The sequence below is a fragment of the Diabrotica virgifera genome, chromosome 9 (assembly GCF_917563875.1).
Source record: "Diabrotica virgifera virgifera chromosome 9, PGI_DIABVI_V3a".
NCBI lineage: Eukaryota > Metazoa > Arthropoda > Insecta > Coleoptera > Chrysomelidae > Diabrotica > Diabrotica virgifera.
The window spans coordinates 222498948-222519384 of NC_065451.1; the positions used below are offsets into that span (position 1 = coordinate 222498948).

Genomic DNA, 20437 nt, shown 5'->3' on the forward strand with positions numbered 1-20437 from the left:
TCAGTCTAAAAAATATACTGTGAATGTCCAAAGAACATTCATGGAATGTTCCAACAAGACATTCAGTCTAAAACATATACTGTGAATGTCCAAAGAACATTCGTAGACATTCATGGAATGTTCCAACAGAACATTCTAAGAATATTTAAAATGCTGACACAGCACATTCCAGGGACTTTCCAGAGACATTCGTGTGCATTTGGGGACATTCCAGGAATGTTTGGAATGTCCTGTGAGTACATTCTAGGAACATTCATGGAATGTTTTGTGTTATTAGGGATGCTTATGAAAAATTATGCCTAGAAATTTCACTTCAGTTTTTAGAGGAATGGCTGTGTTGTTGATTTTGATTTCTGTTAGATTATCTCTTCGCCTACCCTTTGTGAACCATACAGCTTCACATTTGTCTTTGGATAAGGACAAGTCATGTTCTGCAAGCCAGTGTAATGTGTTTTCCAATTCTTTGTTTATTTTACTTACCATGCTTTGGATATCATATCCCTTAATATACAAAACCAAGTCGTCTGCATATCCACATATTTTAACTTCATTATTGCTAATACAAAACAATTCTGCTATATAAATATTAAACAAAATGGTACTTAAGGGAGAACCTTGAGGTAGCCCCTTAGTTGCCATGAAAGGTCCCAAAAAGTCACCATCATTAGATCTTGAATATAAAAGTCTGTTCTGTAAAATTTTGAACACAATATTATTTATTGCAGATGGAATATTTCGAAGTTTTAGTTTGCTATAAAGTTTGTATATATTGACATTATCATATGCTGCTTTGATATCAAGAAAGATGGCCAAAACCGATTGGGATGATTCAAAGGCTTCCACAATTGTGGAATGAAGGAGGGTCAAGTTGTCAGCAGTGCCTCTTCCTTTTCTAAAACCTGTCTGATGGTTGGTGAATGAACAGTTATGTTCTAAGGACCAATCTAGGCGATTCTTGATTAATATTTCTAATGTTTTAAGCACACATGAGGATAAAACTATTGGTCTGAAACTACTGGCCAAGAGTGGATTTTTGTGTGGCTTTAAGATATTTATAACATTATGGTTTTTCCAATCTTCAGGCAGGTTGTCACCATTTAGACAATTATTGTAGATATTCAACAGAAAATGTTTAGCTTGTAGTGGTAGATGTTTTATCATAAGGTAAGGAATGTCGTCCATACCTGGTGCCGAATTTTTTTTATTATTTACAGCATTGTTAAGTTCCCAGATTGTAAAAGGGGAAACTTGCTCGTTTATATCGTCAAGCTCAAAATTTGGATCAATAAAAACTGCAGACATGTTCTGTAGAATTTCTGTTTTAATGTTATCTGCGGGGTTATGAAATGTCTGGCCGTAATTTTTGTTATTTGAGAATTTTTTAACTTTATTCCAGACATAGGTAGTGTTAGATTCCTTATTTAATGATTCACAGAAGTTTATGAATTTATTTCTTTTTTTGATTCTGAGGTTTCGTTTAGTTTGGGCGATTATACGTTTAGCGTTTATATAGTTCTCTAAGGAAACAGATTGTTTAAAGTTTTGAATTGCCTGTTTGCGGCTTTTAATCCAAAGTGAACATTCTTCATCCCACCACGGATTTGAAGGTTTACCCTGTGTTCTACAGTTTTTATAGGGAATTGAGTTATCTGCTACTTGATTAACTACCTCCAAAAACTCATTGTAATTAGAGTTTACCGGTAAATCAAGCATTCCTGTTATCATCCCAGTGTGGAATGTATACCAGTCTGCTCTTTTAATATTTCTCATTTTGTATGTTTGTGTATAGATGCTATCATTTTTGTTAAACTCACAGTTGTTTATTATGACAAAGGTGGGGAAATGGTTGCTATTTCCACAATCTTGTATGACACCCCAAGTAGAACATAGAGCCATATTATTACTTGCTATGGCTAGATCTACAGCGCTAAGATTATTATTAGGAGGTTGAAACAATGTTGCTGACCCATCATTTAGGATAATTAATTCTTTATCAAAAATAAAATCATAAACATTTTTTCCTCCCTTATTGGTAGGACATTTATCCCATAGGGGATGGTGAGAGTTCAGATCACCTAGTATAATTAAGTTTTCTGTCGGTATGTTTTCTATTGTTGAGCTCAAGAAAGGAAGAGTTATGGCATTATTTGTATTGGAGTAAATGTTTATTATGTATAAGTTACCAATTTTTGTTGTTATGTATTGGATTTGGTCTGAGTTGTACTTCTGAACTGTAGAAAAAATAATAGATTTCTTGATACAAGTAGCTACTCCACCATATCCGTCATCTCTGTCCTGTCTGACAACATTATAATACTTCAAAGAAAAATTAAAATCTTGTTTAAGCCAAGTTTCATTAATAGCAATTATGTCAGGGTCTTCTTTGAAAATTAAGTTCGTTATGTTTTCCCTGTTTGATTTAATACTTCTAATATTCCACTGAATAATTTTTAATTTCTTTTTTGAATTCATGATTATGTGATTTGATATATGTATAATTAATTAAAATCAGAATCAGATTTATCCTCTTGGTCCATATAGGACTCTACGTTTAATCGGGAAAATAAATGGTTTTTAAGTAAATTTAAGTTTTCTGATGATGTATTACTAATAAAATTTAGGCATGAGTTTAAAAAGTCATTTGAAGAAAAGGTATCAATATTTTGAAAGTTTTGCGATGCACTGGATTGCCAGGCTTGATTGGAGTTTTGTGATAAATTAGCTGAGGTTCTTGATTTGAAAGGTTCTGAACGAGAAAATGAGCTAGTGGGGGAAGAGGTTGGCTTTTCTGGTCTTAATTGCTGTGTATATGTACTCTTTTCATTTGGTTGCTTATCTTGACGTTTTTGCACTACTCTCCGTTTGTTGTCGGAGTTCAGAACCACCTGTTGAAAGGAACGTTTTACTGTAGATGATCTAAAATTGTTTGTTCTTCGTTGCGATGGTTCTATGGTGTTAGAATTATTTGTACTGGTACTTGGAGTATTTTCTAATGGCCTGCTGTTATTTTTAAAATTTGGAAAATCTCTCGGGTTATAAATAAATTTATTATTTGAGATGTATGATTTTGGAATGGCTTCACTTGCCTCAAAAAATGTCAAATTTTCATACGCCATCAGTTCTTTAATATTCTTTTGCCTTGTATATTCTGGGCAGCTCTTGTCAATAGATTTGTGAGAGTCCTTGCAGTAAAAACATTTTGTCATGCATACGTCTTCATGTTTGTTTTCCCCGCAATTAAAACATCTTTCTTTCCCTTTACAGTTTGTTTTTGTGTGGCCAAATCTAAGACAGTTATAGCATTGTGTCACTGGGGCAATATATGTGTCAACTAGTCTTGGTATGCCATAAAAAAACACAGTTTTGGGCATAAGAACGCCTCGAAATGTAAATAGTGTCGTACCTGTGGGTTCATAAGAAGTTACTCCATCTTTAATTACTCTTCTATTTAATCTTTTTATATGTAAAATTTCAATGTCATTTCCTGTATCGCAACACCGAAGAAGTTCTTTTTCATCAATATCTGTATCAATCTGTCTGACGATACCTTTGCAGGTTACGAAGTTAAAAGGTATATATATCTTGTATCCCTGATTTAGAAGTTGAGTGTTCTTAAGTAGCATGTTAGCCGAGTGAAAATTGGCAAATTCAACTGAAACTCTATTGAGCCCTTTACTATCTATTTTTTTAACGTCATTAAGTTTGAGGTTGAATATATCTCGAGCTATTTTAATTGTATTGAATGTGCCAATTTTTATATTCGGTATATTTGTAGATTCAAGATATACTACAAAAGGTCCATGATCTTTTTCGGAGTATGTATTAACCTTTTTTTCTTCCTGAGAATTATTGTCGGAAGTCTGATTTTGATTTTTTTCGGAATTATTAGTCATTGCAATTTTAGCCGGAGAAGAAGTATCAGGATAAGGGGGGACTGAGCCCCCCTTTTCCTCACTCATTGTAAGAAAAAACCAGTCAATGAAGTATTAATAACTAGAAAGCAAAAAGAAATAAAAAGAGCAAGCAAAATAGCATAAAAGAAAGCCGCTTGAAAAAAAATATAAGCAAAAATGCTCAACTTACCTATATGCAAACACTTAAGCAACAACACCGGCGGTTGTTAGCTAGGTTAAGACCCTAAACTAGTTGCAAACTTTAACTGCTGCAAAACAGAAACTGTTCACACCTCGAAAGCGTAATGGCTAGTTTAGAAATATTAAATTTTTGGAAAATATTTCTTAAATTTAAAATACCGACACATGTGTTTGTTGAAACCTTTGACTTGACAGTTATGCCAGTGTCGCCATTGTTAGGAAAAGAAAACTGATAATTCTTTCTTTCTTTGTTTCTCCCTTTCCTTTTTTCTCCCCTTTTCCAGCTCTTCCATTCTTTCCCTTCTTTCCTATTTCCTGCCATTATTTTCAATTCCTCGAGTGATTTTTGTTTTTAATTTTTCCAGCCTCTCCTACTTGCTTTACCTATCGATTTTTTTCTTTCTGCCTTTTTTTCTTTTTACGGTGTTCTTTACTTCGTGGACTTTTCTTGTAATTCTGTTGGGTTGCATTTATCTTGCTCCCATGTTTTTCCAGAATTGTCCAGTGTTCACTTGCATAGAGCACATTCAGAACTTAACTGGACTTTACATTACCAGTGGCGTAACTAACGCCAATGCAACCAATGCGGTGCATTGGGGCGCAGGCCTTAGGGTGGCGCAAAAAACTGATATTCTGGAAAAATTTTAGCAAAAAAATATGTTGAAGCAAAACTCCCTGTAGCTTCCCGAAAATAAAAAATGTAAAAAAAATATTCGTGGTATTTGATTCCGTTCAGTCACAACAGATTTCCTATACCATCAACTATGATTTTTGAAAAATATTAAAATTTGGGAAAATGACGAAGTGTTGAAATTTTTTTTAAAATTAGCTAAAACATTTGCAGTTTGAGAAACCGCCAAATTGACATTTTTTATCCGATCAAATACCCCTAGTTGATGGTATAGAAAATAACTTATATTTCAATAATAACTTTGAAATTTCATGTTTCAGGGTCTCTATTAGTCCCAATCACTGCAGCAGTGGAGCTATGTTTTTATTTTCACGGTGCAATGCTCATGCAAATTTTCAAAACAGTTCTTTTTATTTTAGAAATTAAAAAAAAGTATGTGAATTTCGTACTTTTACACTAGGATAGCCTCTTAATTTTACTTTCAATTAATTTTTTGAATAATAACTTTTTAATAATTAACTTTAAAATTACTGTTATATTTCTTTGTATAATCTTTCTTAGTGATGAAAAATGCTGGAACAGCTTAATTTACTTTTCAACTTTCTCACATTGTGATAGAATTAATTTGTTTTATAATGACATGTTAAAATTATAGTATCATCGATATATTCCTTAAATGGTATGTAATATAGCATTTGTTATATTACTAAGTATCACTAAGTGGGTTTAACACAAAAGGAGTTTTTCTTCTTCTTAAGATGCCGAGACCGCATGTCGATCGTTGGCTCTCATGTTGAGTAACATATTAACAATCATTGTCTTATTTACAGCCGCACGAAACAGTTCAGTGCTAGTTTTCCCAAATAATTGGCGTAGGTTTTTAAGCCAAATTATTTTATTTTACCTTGAATGACAAGGTGAAGTATGTCATAGTTTTTTTGGTGAATATAATCAAAGTATTCCAATTTTAGCCTTTTAACCGTGTTCACTACTTCACAACTTTTTACTCAAACGTTGCAAAACCCTTTCGTTTATAACTCTTTCTACCCAACTGATCTTCAGAGGAGTTTTTGGAGCTCACGATGACAGGAGTTTTTCACTGGGAGTCAATTTAAGATCATTTTAAAAATTCTATCCGTCCTACGTCTGTATCCGTCCTACGTAGCTAAAGGGCCCTATTCACATGCGTATTTGTCCGGTGGATATGTCCGACGGACAGATCCGTTGTTATTACACATTCACGGACAAATCTCACAGTTGTACTGGTTCTCGCGTTGTGTATTTAACTGTTTTCCACTGTCCTATGAATAATAAAAAGCAAAAAATAAATTTTTTTTACATTTTTCCACTAATTCTTCATATTCGTTGTTTCGCAGTTGCCTGTTAGAATATTCTTTACTTTTTACATTCCACAAGCATGCCTTCAACTTATATAACAAAATAAAACTTTCCCAAAATACTTTATCCGCAAATGGAGAATAAGTCTGGGAATAGGGGCGCACGAGGAATACTTGCATTGGGGCGCAGGTCAGACTAGTTACGCCACTGTACATTACATGATTTATCATGTGATTTGTCATATGATTTGGTCATGGAGTGAAATTTACATGTTTACACTGTGTGATTTGTCATATGATTTTGTCATAAGCATTGTGTTTTATCATAGGCATTGTCATGCGGCTCGTCATGGGCCAAATCATATGACAAATCACATGATAAATCATGTAGTGTAAAGTCGACTTTATTCTAGCTTATATTCCAGAAATTATAAAATTCCAAAGTTAATTTGTAGGCAGATTTTTCAATTTAGCTGACACACTGATTGTAAGTGAATTCTCAGTCATACTTTCACGTCATTCAGAAAAGTCCACCGCTGAACACCACCTCTTCTTCGTTCTTCGTGTTTCCATCCTGCACCGATCTCATCCGCAGTTTTTATTTAGCCGTCTTAAATCGTCAGTCAATTTTGTAGATGGTCGACCGACGCTTCCTTTGTCTTCCCTTGGTCTCCATTCTGTCATCTTGGCTATGTGTCCTGCCCATCTCCATTTTAGTTTGGCTATATCCTTTCGGTATAATACAGTTCTGCCAAGAAGAGAAATGCATTATATCAAATACTTTGTTTCAGCAACCTAAAAGACGACTATATACCTGGAAATCTCCAGCTGATCAAGAGGGAAAGATAGTCAGAAATCAAATTGACTACATTATCATTAATAGAAGGTTTAGAAACAGTATTACATCTGCAAAAACATACCCAAGTGCAGACGCAGCAACTAACCATAATCTGCTCTGTGCTGGATTCAAACTAAAACTAAAAAGAATAAAAGCCCCCACAACGCAGAAGAAACCTAATACTCGACTCCTAAGAAATGCCGTAATAGCAGATGAGTTCGGAAATAAGATAAATCGTGAGATTAAAGAGCAGTTAGAAAGATCTGAACAAGAAAATATCGGTCAAAATCTAGATATCATGAATTCCGCCATGGTCACCATAGCAAACGAAGTTTTGAAACCAGAAAAAGACTCAATAAAGAAAAAGGATTGGATGACCGATAAAATACTAGACCTTATTCAACAAAGAAGAAATTTGAAAAACAAAGACGAGATTCGGTATAGAGAGATATATCGACAAATAAGGTACGAGGTTAAGCGAGCAAAAGAGGACTGGATGGAACAAAGATGTCGTGAAATGGAAGAACTACAAAGAAAACATGACGAGTTTAATATACATAAAAAGCTTAAAGAAATTACCTACACTTAGAGAAAAAGAACTCCTCACTTTATGAGAAACTCCAAAGGTAAAATAATTCTCGACTTGGATGAAAAAAAGGAAGAATGGACTAACTATATAAAAGAGCTCTTCCTGGATACGAGGCCACCACTTAACACCACAAAGTATACGAATACTGGTCCTAGCATTTTAAAAGCGGAAGTAGAGAAAGCCATCAAACAGAGCAAAAATGGGAAATTTCCAGGCCCTGACCAAGTACCATCAGACTGGCTCAAACTTCTGGATGACGACAATGTCTCACAACTAACAAACATTTATAACCATATTATATACGAGACTGGAATGATGCCACAGATAATATGGTTAGAGTCTACATTTATTCCACTCCCAAAAAAACCTAATACATCATCATGTAAAGACTTTAGACTAATTAGTCTCATGAGCAACTCCCTCAAGCTACTTCTTAAGATAATTCTTAATAGAATCAAGCAGAAATGTGAAGAGATAATGGGAAACAAACAATTCGGTTTCAGAGAAGGATTGGGAACAAGGGAAGCTTTGTTCTCAATGTCAACATTACTTCAACGATCATGGGAAGTACAGAAACCAATTTACGTCTGCTTTATAGATTTTGAGAAGGCGTTTGATAGAGTTCAACATGATAGGTTGTTTCAATATCTAGAAATGATTGGAATAAATGATAAAGATCTGAGACTTTTACAACATCTATATTGGAATCAAGAAGCTTCTATTCTGGTAGACGGCAAAGAAACAGACAAAATTTGCATTCAAAGAGGTGTCAGACAGGGTTGTGTGTTATCCCCAACTTTGTTTAACGTATACTCAGAAATAATTTTTAATGAAGCCTTGGAAGGACAATGTGGAGTTAGAATCGGGGGTGAAACTATTAACGACATCAGAGATGCAGACGACACCGCGATCATGGCTGAAAAAAATCGAAGATCTTCAATTCCTTATAGATCTAGTCACTAGAGAATGCTCCAATAACGGAATTAACATAAATGCAACAAAGACAAAGTTACTTGTGGTTAGTAAACAAGACGTCGGCCCTATGCAACTAATTGTCAGTGATGAATCAATATTAAAAGTTAACCATTTTAAATACCTAGGATGTTGGATAAACGAGACACTAAATCCGGATGAAGAAATTAAAACTCATATAGAAATTGCAAGAGGAGCATTTATGAAACTTAGATCTATTCTGAGCAACTCTCAGCTGAACTTACAACTAAGAATCAAGTTCCTAAAATGTTATGTGTATCCTGTATTACTATATGGATGTGAAACCTGGATCATGAAGGTTAACATAATGAACAAATTAGAAGCCTTTGAGATGTGGTCATATCGTAGAATGCTCAGAATATCTTGGGTTCAACGCATTTCTAACAGAGAAGTCTTAAACAGAGTAGGTCAATGCGAAGGTGACTTAATAAAGATGATAAAAAAGAGAAAACTTGAATATCTGGGGCATATAATGAGAGGTAGCAGATACAGGATGCTGCAGTTAATACTCAATGGAAAGATCGACGGAAAAAGAGGAATTGGTCGAAAGAAATATTCATGGCTCCGAAACCTTCGTCAATGGACTGGCTTATCAGCAGATCAATTGTTGCATGCCGCACAAGATCGAGAACGATATCGGCAAATTGTTATGGAAGCTACCCACGCCTAAAAATTTGGGCACGGTACTTATAGAAGAAGATATCCTTTCGATGACGTCAGTCATTTCGGTTGTTCTCCTGATCTTCGTTTTTTATTCAGTACCGCAGAAGACAGAATTCGTCTTATAGCTAACAGGAACCGCTCCATTCTTCTCTGTGATTCTCAGTTTGCTAACCGAAGCTTTTGTTAAGGTATGTGCATATGTTTCTGCTCCGTATGTCAAGACTGGGAGCTGGGAGGACGCACTGAGCAAATACCTTTCTCTTTATGCACGTGGGCAGCTCCACAAAGTGCATCTGTGATGCATAATATACATATTATTATCACCCTAATCGCCATAAATCCAGAATAAGATGGCTGGTTTTAGATCCTACATTTTCTATAGGTATATCTTTGGTTACTATTAAATATTAAATTAGTAACATCTCCCTTGGTTATTCGTTCTTTAAAGTCTTTAATCTAGTACCTACCCCAACCAAGGTACTTCCATCAACAAATTAAGATTTATACCACTCAGGTTTAGAGTCCATAATCCCTCTAAATTCCGACTGGTAAATTTCATGACCTTTTTCAAAATTTCGCAGGGACTAAAGCAGGGGAGATGGGTTGGCCCCAACTTTGTTTAACTTGGCACTGGAGTATGCGGTTAGGCAAATGCAAACTGGACGAGGAAACCTACTGACCAACCGAGCGGTTCAACTGGCCGCTTATTATGAGTAGAACATCAATAAGAGCACAGGAAACATACGCAGAGTTAAAAACGCAAACAAAAAGGATAGGTCTGGAAGTTAACACAGAAAAAACAAAAATAATGATACAGACGAGAAGAAATATAGTCCCACAAAACATTATACATCAAGATGATATTGAAACTGTTGGAAAGTCCCAGGAATACCTGGGAGTAGAACTATATGCCGACGGATCAGAAGATGGAGAAATACGAAAGAGAATAACGCAGGCAAACAGAGCTTATTTTGCCCTCTCCCATATATTTCGGTCTAAAAATGTTCACCGAAATACAAAGATAAGAATCTATAAAACCTTAATTCGACCAATAGCATGCTATGGCAGTGAAGCATGGGTCCTGAAAGAAACATCCAAAAACAAACTCGACACATTCGAAAGGAAACTACTGAGGAGAATACTAGGGACCAGGACCTGTGAGGGAATACGGAATCTTCAGAAGTCGATACAACAACTAGCTTTATCAACTTTATAAGCAAACACCCCTGTCAGACTTCATTAGAATACAAAGATTGCAATGGGCCGGACATGTGATAAGAATGGGAGAGGCTACCAAAAAGAACACTGAATGCTAGAATGCAGGGAAAGAGACCGGTTGGAAAGCCAAGAAAGCGCAGGGAAGACACAGTAAACAGCGACGCACAGCCCTTTTAGGAGTCCGTGTATGGAGAAGAACAGCCACAGACAAGCAAGGGAGGAGGCAAAAAATAAAGAAGGCCAAGGCTCAATTTGGGCTGTAGTGCCGTAGAAGAAGAAGAAATTTCATGATGGACTTCTGGAAGCTTATCTATGCTGAGCCTTGCATTTAAAGTACATTCTGTAACTACAATCAATCATAAACGAAGAAAGAAATACTACAATCAAAGCCTGTTAAATGCTATCTCTGCCTGTTAGACTAAATTTGTCTTGGGGCTAAGATGACCAGATCATCCGCATAGCTCAGTAGATAATGCCTGTTGTTACTGAATCTAGCTATCAAGCCATCCAAGACCAGATACAATAAGAAAGGAGATAGGACCCCCTTAGACAGTCTCTGGCCTCTGGCTACCTGTGCTGACTATGTATTCCCCGTAACTTTACATAAATGACACAGGCCTATAAATGCATTCAGTATATACTACTGAATCTTGTTTCGTTTAATCTTTTCAGCCCAATCGCCCTTTGATTGCTTATAGAAGATGTTGTCGAATGCTTCATCTATATCCAAAAATTCACCCAGCATCACCTTTTCTCTTCCAGAACGTAATTCACCTTTTGTACGAGGTAATGTAGAGCCGTTGTTCAAGAATTTGTAGTATGAATGACATTAGACTTATCGGTACCAGGAACTTAACCTTTTCCTGTCCAATTTGGCCAGATTTGGATATAAAAGCTATCCTTACGAGCCTACATACTCTTGGTATGTATTCCCGTTCTGAGGTAGCCTGTAGGATTATAGATATTTTTTGCACATGTCAATTCCCTTTTGTAGAAATATTGGCCAAATTTTGTCAAGAACCAATAATTAATATTGCTCAAATGAGTAGGTATATTGTCCATTTGATTGTGACCTTTTGTCACACAGTCACACGCTAGTTTAGCCTAGAATCATAAGTAGTGATCTACAGTTTGGTATCCTGCCATGTGTTTGGTGATATCAGTTTTGTTTGAAATTCAGGAATGCGGACCATAGAAAATTCTTTCAGTCTCTTCATCAGGGTTGGGTTTTCACCTGATTTCTTTTGAATAGAAGGTACAGTTTTCTGAGTATCTCTAGTCTTTAAAACGAACTTAATGGCGACTTGACATTTGACATTTGTGCAGTTAATTATATCTCTCGCAATGCCTTCTTCGCGATTCTGACTTCTATTCTTTGATTACCTACAGATGACCACCAAAGGTCTGCAGGAACCGAATCAAGAAATGATCAAAGTTTCAAAACTAAATATCCCAAGAATAATATTTAACAAGATTTCTTGTGAAAAATACAGAAAAAAGGTCAATTGTGTGGGTGTATGAGACCTATCTTCTTCGTATGCTTCATTCTTTAAGGATTGACGATCATCACGGCCCATTTTACTCTATCTGCAACGACTGCACCGGTTCTGAAGAATTATGTTGTTGTTTTTCCACTCAACTGTTTTATCGTATCAACTCATATATTTTTCATTTCTTAGTATGTGACCAAAGTAGCTTATTTTTTATTTTAATAGTGTTGAGTATTTCTTTTTAGTTGCGTCCGTAATTGTCCAGGCTTCAACTCTATATAAAAGGACAAAGAATACGTAGCACCTCAATGCCCAGATACCAATGTACCCAGGATCGGTACTGCAGAGTAATAGGGAAATAGATGGAGATGCATCCAGAGAGGAATGCATGAAGTGGAAAGAAGCGAGTGGTGTGTTGTGTGACAGAAAACTTCCAATGAATCTGAAGGAAAATTATACAAAACTGCCATAAAACCGGCTATGATGTACGGAACTGAATGTTGGGCAGTTAAAAACACAGAGGAACAACGAATGCACGTGGCGAAATGAGATGGATGTAACAAAACAAGATAAAATCAAGAATAAGTATTATTGTGTTTCAATTTATAAATCAAAGATAGAATAAAAATTTAATTTTTTTAATAAATATAACGCGGGCAGATAAATTTGATACACCTTTATATTGATTTGTAAATATTTATTAGAAGTTAGCTTTCACGCAAGGTGGTTTCCCTTTAATGAATTTTTCCATGAGGAATATTAAAAACATTTTTGTAAATAAAAAGTGAAACGGACATTTATTTAGGATTATAATTTTAAACCGATTGTTTATTACGGGAAAGGTAGAAGCCATAGGTAATTAGTTCTTAGAAAATTGAGGTAAAGAAAGTTTGGAATTTTAATCTCTTTTTGTTTAACCCCGAGTAAATTTTGTAGAATTTCCCGAAAGTAATTATTATGATGGTAGGAATATTTTGCAAGTGGGTGGTTTCGAATGAAAAAAAGAATGGGGAAGAAGAAATGCCTCTGATTGGTTTGGCAATTTGGAATAGGAAGGAGAGAAGGTGGAATTTTCAGATAGTTTTGTAAAGAGGGAGGATTGTGTTACCGGCATCCGAAAAGTGCAGTCAAAAGTTTTCGTGAGTAGTTCAGAAGCAAGTACTAGTGTTTTGTTTTGATAGTGAGAGTAGCTGAAAAGTGGAGCGAGAGACAAATCAAATCGAGAAGAAATACCTCTTTGATTCTGTAAAGTCCAAGAGAGTAAGTTACAAGAATTATCATTATTAAAATTATTTGTGACACCAAGTAAAAAAGATACTTGGGTCTCAGGAGATGATTGTTGAGAGAAAGAGAGGAGAGAGTTTTGGAGTTTATTGAACGAGTACTGGCAAAAAAGAGGCCTGGCTCGTGTTTTTGGAGAAATAGTTGCTGGTATCCTGCTGGATTGTTTGCTGAGAACGGAGAGGGCTTTGATTGGTAGCCTAACATAATCAACAAGGAGCAGCTGTTTGGGTCAAGATGAGACATCATTGTGTGTGAATCAAAAAGGTCAGTCAATAACCTATGTGATAGATTTTTTTATAATCAGAAGTTAATTTTTTTACATAAAAGCATATGAATTTAAGATTCCAACATTTCAAAAATTTAATAGGAAGTATAAGTAATTTTGCGAATACCAAATTTGTTTGTTTAGCTGGTTTTATTAATGGTATCAAGAACAAAGCGATAAATATTTGTTTGAATTAGATTAATTTATATGGTAAAGGTTTCTTTTGGACAGTTATGCCCACAGAATTTAATTGATAAATTTACAGAACATTGCTTTTGATAATAAAGGTAATTGTATGTGCTTATTTATGATTTTTCTATTTATTTCCTTTTCCTAGTTTATCCCGATAAGGATCAACTAGGTGAGAGTAGGTGCTTGTGAGGAGTAGAAGAGGAAAACCAATGAAGACTTGGAGAAGATGCTTGGGTAGGGCATATCCATAAAAAGAATACATAGTGGTATTATTTGCTTTCACCCAAGATAGAAGGAAATAGAAGGGAAAGAAGGCTAGCGACGTCGACGTAGAATAGGGATAAATGCACAAAGAATAATGTTGAACTAACAAATCAATATATTTTTAACAAATTTAAGAAATAATTTGCATTTATTTATTACCTAAATAAAATACAAACAAAAGATATGTGTAAAACGGGTTGCCTAACCAAAAGTAATAAAATAACTGGATTATTCTTTATAAATCCTATACTATGTACTGAAAACTATAAATAATTATAATACGTATAAGTATACATAACAATTCTACTACTACAAACAATTTATAGCTCAATTATCTGTTGTATATTACCGAATAAGTTAATCTATTTATATAAAAATGTCAACAGTGTACAAGAAATTAGTTTCATATTATATCGTATATTGTTGATTTTTGTCGTCACTATTTATTCTAATCAGTATAGGAACAGTTATTTTATTATATAATGTACCAGTAACATTAATTAGATCTATTTTTTTATGAATTTTTCCTTGAACACAATAAACTATGATAATGGTTGCATAACTAGCAGAAGACAAATTTTATTTAATGATCAACTATAAGCTCCAGCCTATTTCCATATTAAAAATAAGACAAATTTAATTTAAATGTTTAATAAGTTACCAAAGTTAAGTTTGGTATTTCTTTGACGAAGTTAATATGTTTAAAAAGTCAATATATTTAAATACACACCAAAAATTTAAATTTGCCGCCCTGAAATATGCTTGGTAAACAGGAAACATCCCACCTTACAACCGGTCTCCATGCTGTATACGCAATATCCCATTTCCGTCCTCTTCCCATTTCGTCATCAAGCGTTGAGCTTTTGCCAGTGTTGTTAGTGAGCTCCAATGACTTTTATAAAAAATACAAGTTAAAATGAATCATAATAATAATATGTTACAATTGTGTAGACTGTGTTTAGTTAAGGACGAAGTTAATATACCAATTTTTGAGGAACAAGGTGATATTAGGCAAATATTCCTGAAAATTAGTTCGTGTCTACCGGTGAAGGTAAGTTAGCGTCCTCCGCCATATTTGATTTTAAGTTCTTGGTACTTGATATTCGACAGATTTTGCTCTTTTGACAACGTTTTCTACTTTTACTGGACTATATTTTGATAGTACAATAATCTTTATAATGTAAACGACTGATGTAGATCAACTTCATCAAGATAATGACTTCCTTGTTTTTCGATTTGTAGGCGTCAGCTTGATGATGACTTCGTTATTAATGCTTTTTACGTATGCTTTTTCATATTTAGGTACCAAAAGTATGCTGAATTGCAGAGATAGCTGTAGGGTTGGATCCACCCTACCGGTATTTTTTAATAATCGATAAATCTACAGGGCGCAGTTCCGGACAAAGAGGCGTTGGTGGCCTTCCTACAGTACTTGCCAATAGAGTTTATTTTCGTTAATAATGCGTTTTAAAATCGATTTTCGGACTACCTTCCTCTAGGGGTCTTGTTCGTAAATTTAATGATTTTTGTTACATGAAAATTTATTTTTAATATTTTTTAATTTCTGTTGAATTCAGCCATTTTGTGCAGTTCAAACAATCATTCTTGTTGACCTGTTTAAATGCAGCACTTGCCCGACCAAGCTTGTGTAACTTTTTATGGTAGGTACAGACAGCTTGTACAGTCGTTTCAAGAGTTTACCAGTGGCGTGCTACCCACGCCATGGGATGTGGAAAGGAGTTGCCGGTTTTTTATCAGTTATTTGTTTCTCATTGAGGTAAAAAAGCCCAATGCTTGACAATTAAGACCGAATAAATGTTTTTCTTTGTTTTCAATTGGGCTTATAGCAATTAACAGGGTTTTTCGCAGAATATTTTTTGCCATAGAATATTCTGTAGCCCGATTCTCTGTACAGTTCACTAAATACATAAATATGATCATCTCTCGAGACATCAATTTGCCGACATTTTCTCTATATTATCATTGATTAGCCGTTTCACCTATCCAAATTCTTGCATTACATATTCTCACTATTTCCATCCTCTTCCTCCATTTGTTCCTTCAGAATCTTATAATTTATTCATTTTTCAGTTTTAGGGCTGTAATCGTTCTTACCTTTTCTTCAATTTTCAATTTAATTTTGCTTACTCCTCCATTTGGTTCTATTGTATTTGCTTTTCTATTTGTGTCTGTATTCCTTGGTAATAAATATTTCCCTTATTATTACATTCAGGCCCCCAGATGTTTTCTCACCTGGGCAAGATCGGCGACACCGCCCCCCCCCTTTACTAGATATAAAAAAATTGGCTGTCATCTAAATTTTGCCGCTCTGGGCCCCCCCTATGGGGCTGGCCTTGATTATACCCTGAATGGGTCATTTTGATTTATTGCGACTGAGGTGTTTAACAATGGATGTCTGTATGTATTTAATCACATAGTTTTTGCTAACACTGCCACTGCTATTGTTTGGGTGTTTCAGTTCTTTTTAACAGAATAAAATGCACAAAAAGTACAAAATCAATTTTAAAAAGTGTTGAAATCTCAAAAATTTAATGAATTTTAATTTTCTTCCAATAGTAGCCTAGCAACAATACAAACAATAAGTTCTTTGTCTTCAATGGCATCTAGCATTGCTCAGATATCAATAAAACTTTAAGAAAGCCAGTGTAAGGGGGAGAAGATGGAGTTGATGGAGGATCCACAAGAAAATGGTGTGAAGATCTAACAGGAAAACCCACCAAGCCCTATTTTGCTCTATTCGGTTTTGCCCTGTTCTGCCCTATTTTGCTTTCTTGATGAATTTTACATTTCATCTCTATTTTCTCTATTTGCTCATTATTGAGCATAAGTTTGTATACCCTGTTCCACGAACATACGCCTGTCTTGGATTATCGCGACAACGAATATTTTTACTGTGCAAATTATGAAGAACGAAAGTAAATTGCAAAATACGTTGTTGTTTATTGGAACAATTATTAGAGCCATTTATTTTCGCACTTCTTATGTTGCACACTAAAATATTCCTTGTCGCGATAATCCAAGACAGGCGTATATTAGTGGAATAGCCCATAACTTTCATTCTGTTCCGTTCCTTGCCGTGTTCATTAGCATTGGGCTAAGATTTTTTTTATGTTTTGTACTCATCCATTTGTTGTCTTTTTTGTCATTTTCTGTCTTTCCACTGTTAATAGGTTAGGTTCTCTTCTTCTTAAATAGGCAAAACTATTCAGTCTCTGGTGCTTCGTTGTAAGCCTTTGTACTTTTTTTTCCTTTAAATGTAGCCTCAATAAAGACCACTGGTTTTCTTGTTGGTAGTTTTAAAATCTTTTCTGGTTCAAACCTCAGTTGACCAGTGATTTCTGCCTCACATCACTTAGCACATTGCAAGGGTACAAGGTGTGTATGGTAGTCTCTTCCATTTCTTACCTTCTGCATCATGGTTCATTCACCTTACCTAGATTGTATAGATGGTTTCCTAATCAGCAATGTTCAGTCACCATTTTAGTGACTGTTTTGATCTCTCGTTTATTGAGGTCCATCAAATTCCAGAGTTTTTTTTATCAATTTTCTTGATTATTTTTTTTTAGTCTAGATTTGCCCCGAGTGGCTCTCCACTTTCGATGATTCCTTATCAGCCACTTATGAACCTCGTTTTCTGCAGCATCTTGTGATGCCATAGAATGGTTCTAGGCCTACAAACCTCCCTCCTTGTTTTGCTTTTTTGCCTTGTTTTGCCAACAAATCTGCTCCTTCATTCCCATGCACTCCTTCAAGACCTGGCCTGGCACTGAGATTAACACATTAATAAGCACCATGGCAGTCCCTAGGGATTGATATAGGAAGTATTTCATGTGCCATGGAGGTCCTTAGGGACCGCTGCGTATTGGCGAAACTACTACTTGATTTTTTCAATATTTTGTCTAGCGCTTAATGTGTTAAAGACACTTTGTCTTTTGCAAGATGGTGAGGGAATCTTTGCAGTCCGTCATCATTTTTGGTCTTTTATTTTGTCATTTCCAGTTTTCTCCATTGTATGTTGGGTTACTCAATCTATAAATTTATTTATCTTAACCTTTAGGTTTATATTTGTTATTTGTTTTTTTCTTGATTCTTTGCCTTGCTCTCATTTCATTGATATTTGCCTTTGTAGTTCCCATACATTTGTGGTTTTTGTGATACAAGCTTTGTGGATTTTTTTTTGTTTTAAGTATTTAACGTAAACTTTTTGTTTTTATTTCCTGTTTATTTTTGTTCAGTTGTCTTGAATGTTGTCCTATTCTAATATCTCCTCACATTTTACCATTATTATATCCATAGTAGACTCACATTCATATAATAATATATCACATTTCAACAGGTTATCATTCCTTTCAAACAAATAAATGTTGCCCTAAGTCAAAAATATTAAGCTATTATCACTTGTATTTGAGATTTTGACTTCCACTTCGGAAAACATTATCAAAATAAAAAAACATTAATAAATTAAACAAAATTTAAATAAAATTAACATGAAGTAAAACTCCCTAGTGTAGTTGGTATATTTAATAAAAATTCTAAACATTTTTAAATATCCAAACAGATTACATTCATAACGTTTTTGGCCTTATCAGTCCATCATCAGTGAACCTAAAAGTAAGTAATCTCACTTAATAAAATTGAAAAAGGGTGAAATTTTGAATGTTAAAAAATTGAAAAGTGTGGTTAAGATTACTTACTCTCTGTCCTTGCTAAATACCCACAATGCCAAACACTGGTCAAGATGTATGTTCATCCAAAATTATGTTTAGGGTTATTCCGCAAATTAAAAAAAATTGAGGGTCCTGTAGAGAAAACAAATACCTTTCAAATGATGGGCCACTCGACTATACTTGCTATTTAAAAAAACGGGGGGCTGATGTGGGGCAGGGAAAGGGGGACGAATTTTGCAGGAAAATTCGTCTCCCCCTCAATATAAATTAACATTTTTTTTAAATTCTGAAAAAACTCTTGGTTTCTGAGTTACTGGGGTGGGGCTCAAATTTTCCTTGGAACATCTGTATATTTAATTTACTTTCTGAATTGATAAAAAGAGTAATTTCTTTCAAACATTTTAGATCCTGAAATAACTGTACTAATATGTGACAATTTTAATCTATTTCGACTTCTAGTAAGTTCTTTTAAAAACGGTATTTTTCTATTGTTACAGGTTTCCCGAGATGACCAACTGCCTAAAAAAATATGTGATGGATGTTCCTATAAGTTAGATATGTTGTATGAATTTTGGAATACTAGTGCGAATGCAGAGAAACAATTGTTAACATGGTTGGGAGAGGCGGGCATGACATCTCAGATGACAGATGGAACCATTTCAGCTGTAGCACAACAAATCAAGCCAGCAGATGCATTTGTAAAACAAGAGACAATAGACCCGCCAGATATCCTTAAGGATGACGATGATGAGGATGAAGAGGATAAAGACTATATGAAACAGGAAGAGGTAAATAGTCTTAAAAAGTGGATTTTGAATGTTTTTGTTAATAAATTGTTTTGTTACAGAGCTCGAATAATGTTGAAGAGCCTCCTCCAAAAAGGGCGAGGCGGACAGCTGCAGTTAAAGCTGCCATCGCCTTGGACCAGAATAGTGATGACGACGATGATTCAGGAGAGCCAATGACTAAGGTAAGTCAGCTTCCTTTTATACAAAATTAATTTTTTTATTAGGATATTTTACCAGTTTCTGTTGATATAAACACTTACTACAGTACAACCTGCCATATCCGGACCTCCCCATATCTGGACAGTTCTGTGCCGTCCGGATCTACCGAAATCTACCGAGAAATGCAGTCCTGCCGTTGGACAACGCACTAAAAGAAGAACTAAAAGATGGTGAAATAATGTATTATAGAATCTATAAAACGTGTCTATCGACGAAAGTTATTGACGGCGTTGATTACTGGAATGTATGAAGGAGAAAACGTTTCAGAGACTGTAAAAGTAGTGGTCTTGATATCCGGATTTTTTCATATCCGGATCGGTCTGTTGCCACATTGATCCGGATATGGCAGGTTTGACTGTACTTACTATCAATAGACCCATTTGTAGCTTTCGGTGTTGGGCAAAAACACAATCATTCAATGTTTTGTAACATCTCAGTAATGTTCCAGTGATACACCAATTCATATTTTTTACTAAATACATCTTCATGCCCTTGTTTAATTTATTTTTTGAACTAAATTTTGTTTTTTTCAATAAAATAAGAAATTTATTCTTTATCATAAAACAGTCTATGCATCTTTACATCATTTTATTCCTTCTTGAGTATTTCTCATATTACAATACCCTGCTTCTTCATGTTTTATCCATACTTTATTATCCATACATCAGATATTTTAATTTAGACACTAAATCAAAGGATATAGATGCAAGTATTCTTCTTTGTATTTTTACAGTTCTTTCTTGTACTAAAACTGTTAAAAAATCCAATACATTAGGAACATTTTTTTATGCATTATTAGAAAAGTGAGTAAGATATTATGAACATTACCAATATCAATTATATGTTTAAAATGGTTTGTAGGTTTGAATAATTTTTTATGTGTA

The 20437-nt window shown here is 34.7% G+C and overlaps 1 protein-coding gene across 2 annotated transcripts in view; it reads left to right on the forward strand.

The window, feature by feature from the left end:
- The first annotated feature begins 14651 nt into the window (after positions 1–14651).
- Positions 14652–20437, forward strand: part of LOC114325046 (uncharacterized) — a 196771-nt gene continuing 190985 nt past the window's right edge. For both annotated transcript variants that reach the window (XM_028272973.2, XM_028272972.2), the window contains exons 1-3: positions 14652–14909; positions 19044–19334; positions 19394–19516. In XM_028272973.2, the coding sequence (XP_028128774.2) occupies positions 14775–14909; positions 19044–19334; positions 19394–19516 (549 nt within the window). In that variant the 5' untranslated portion in view covers positions 14652–14774. The remainder of the gene's footprint in view (positions 14910–19043; positions 19335–19393; positions 19517–20437) is intronic.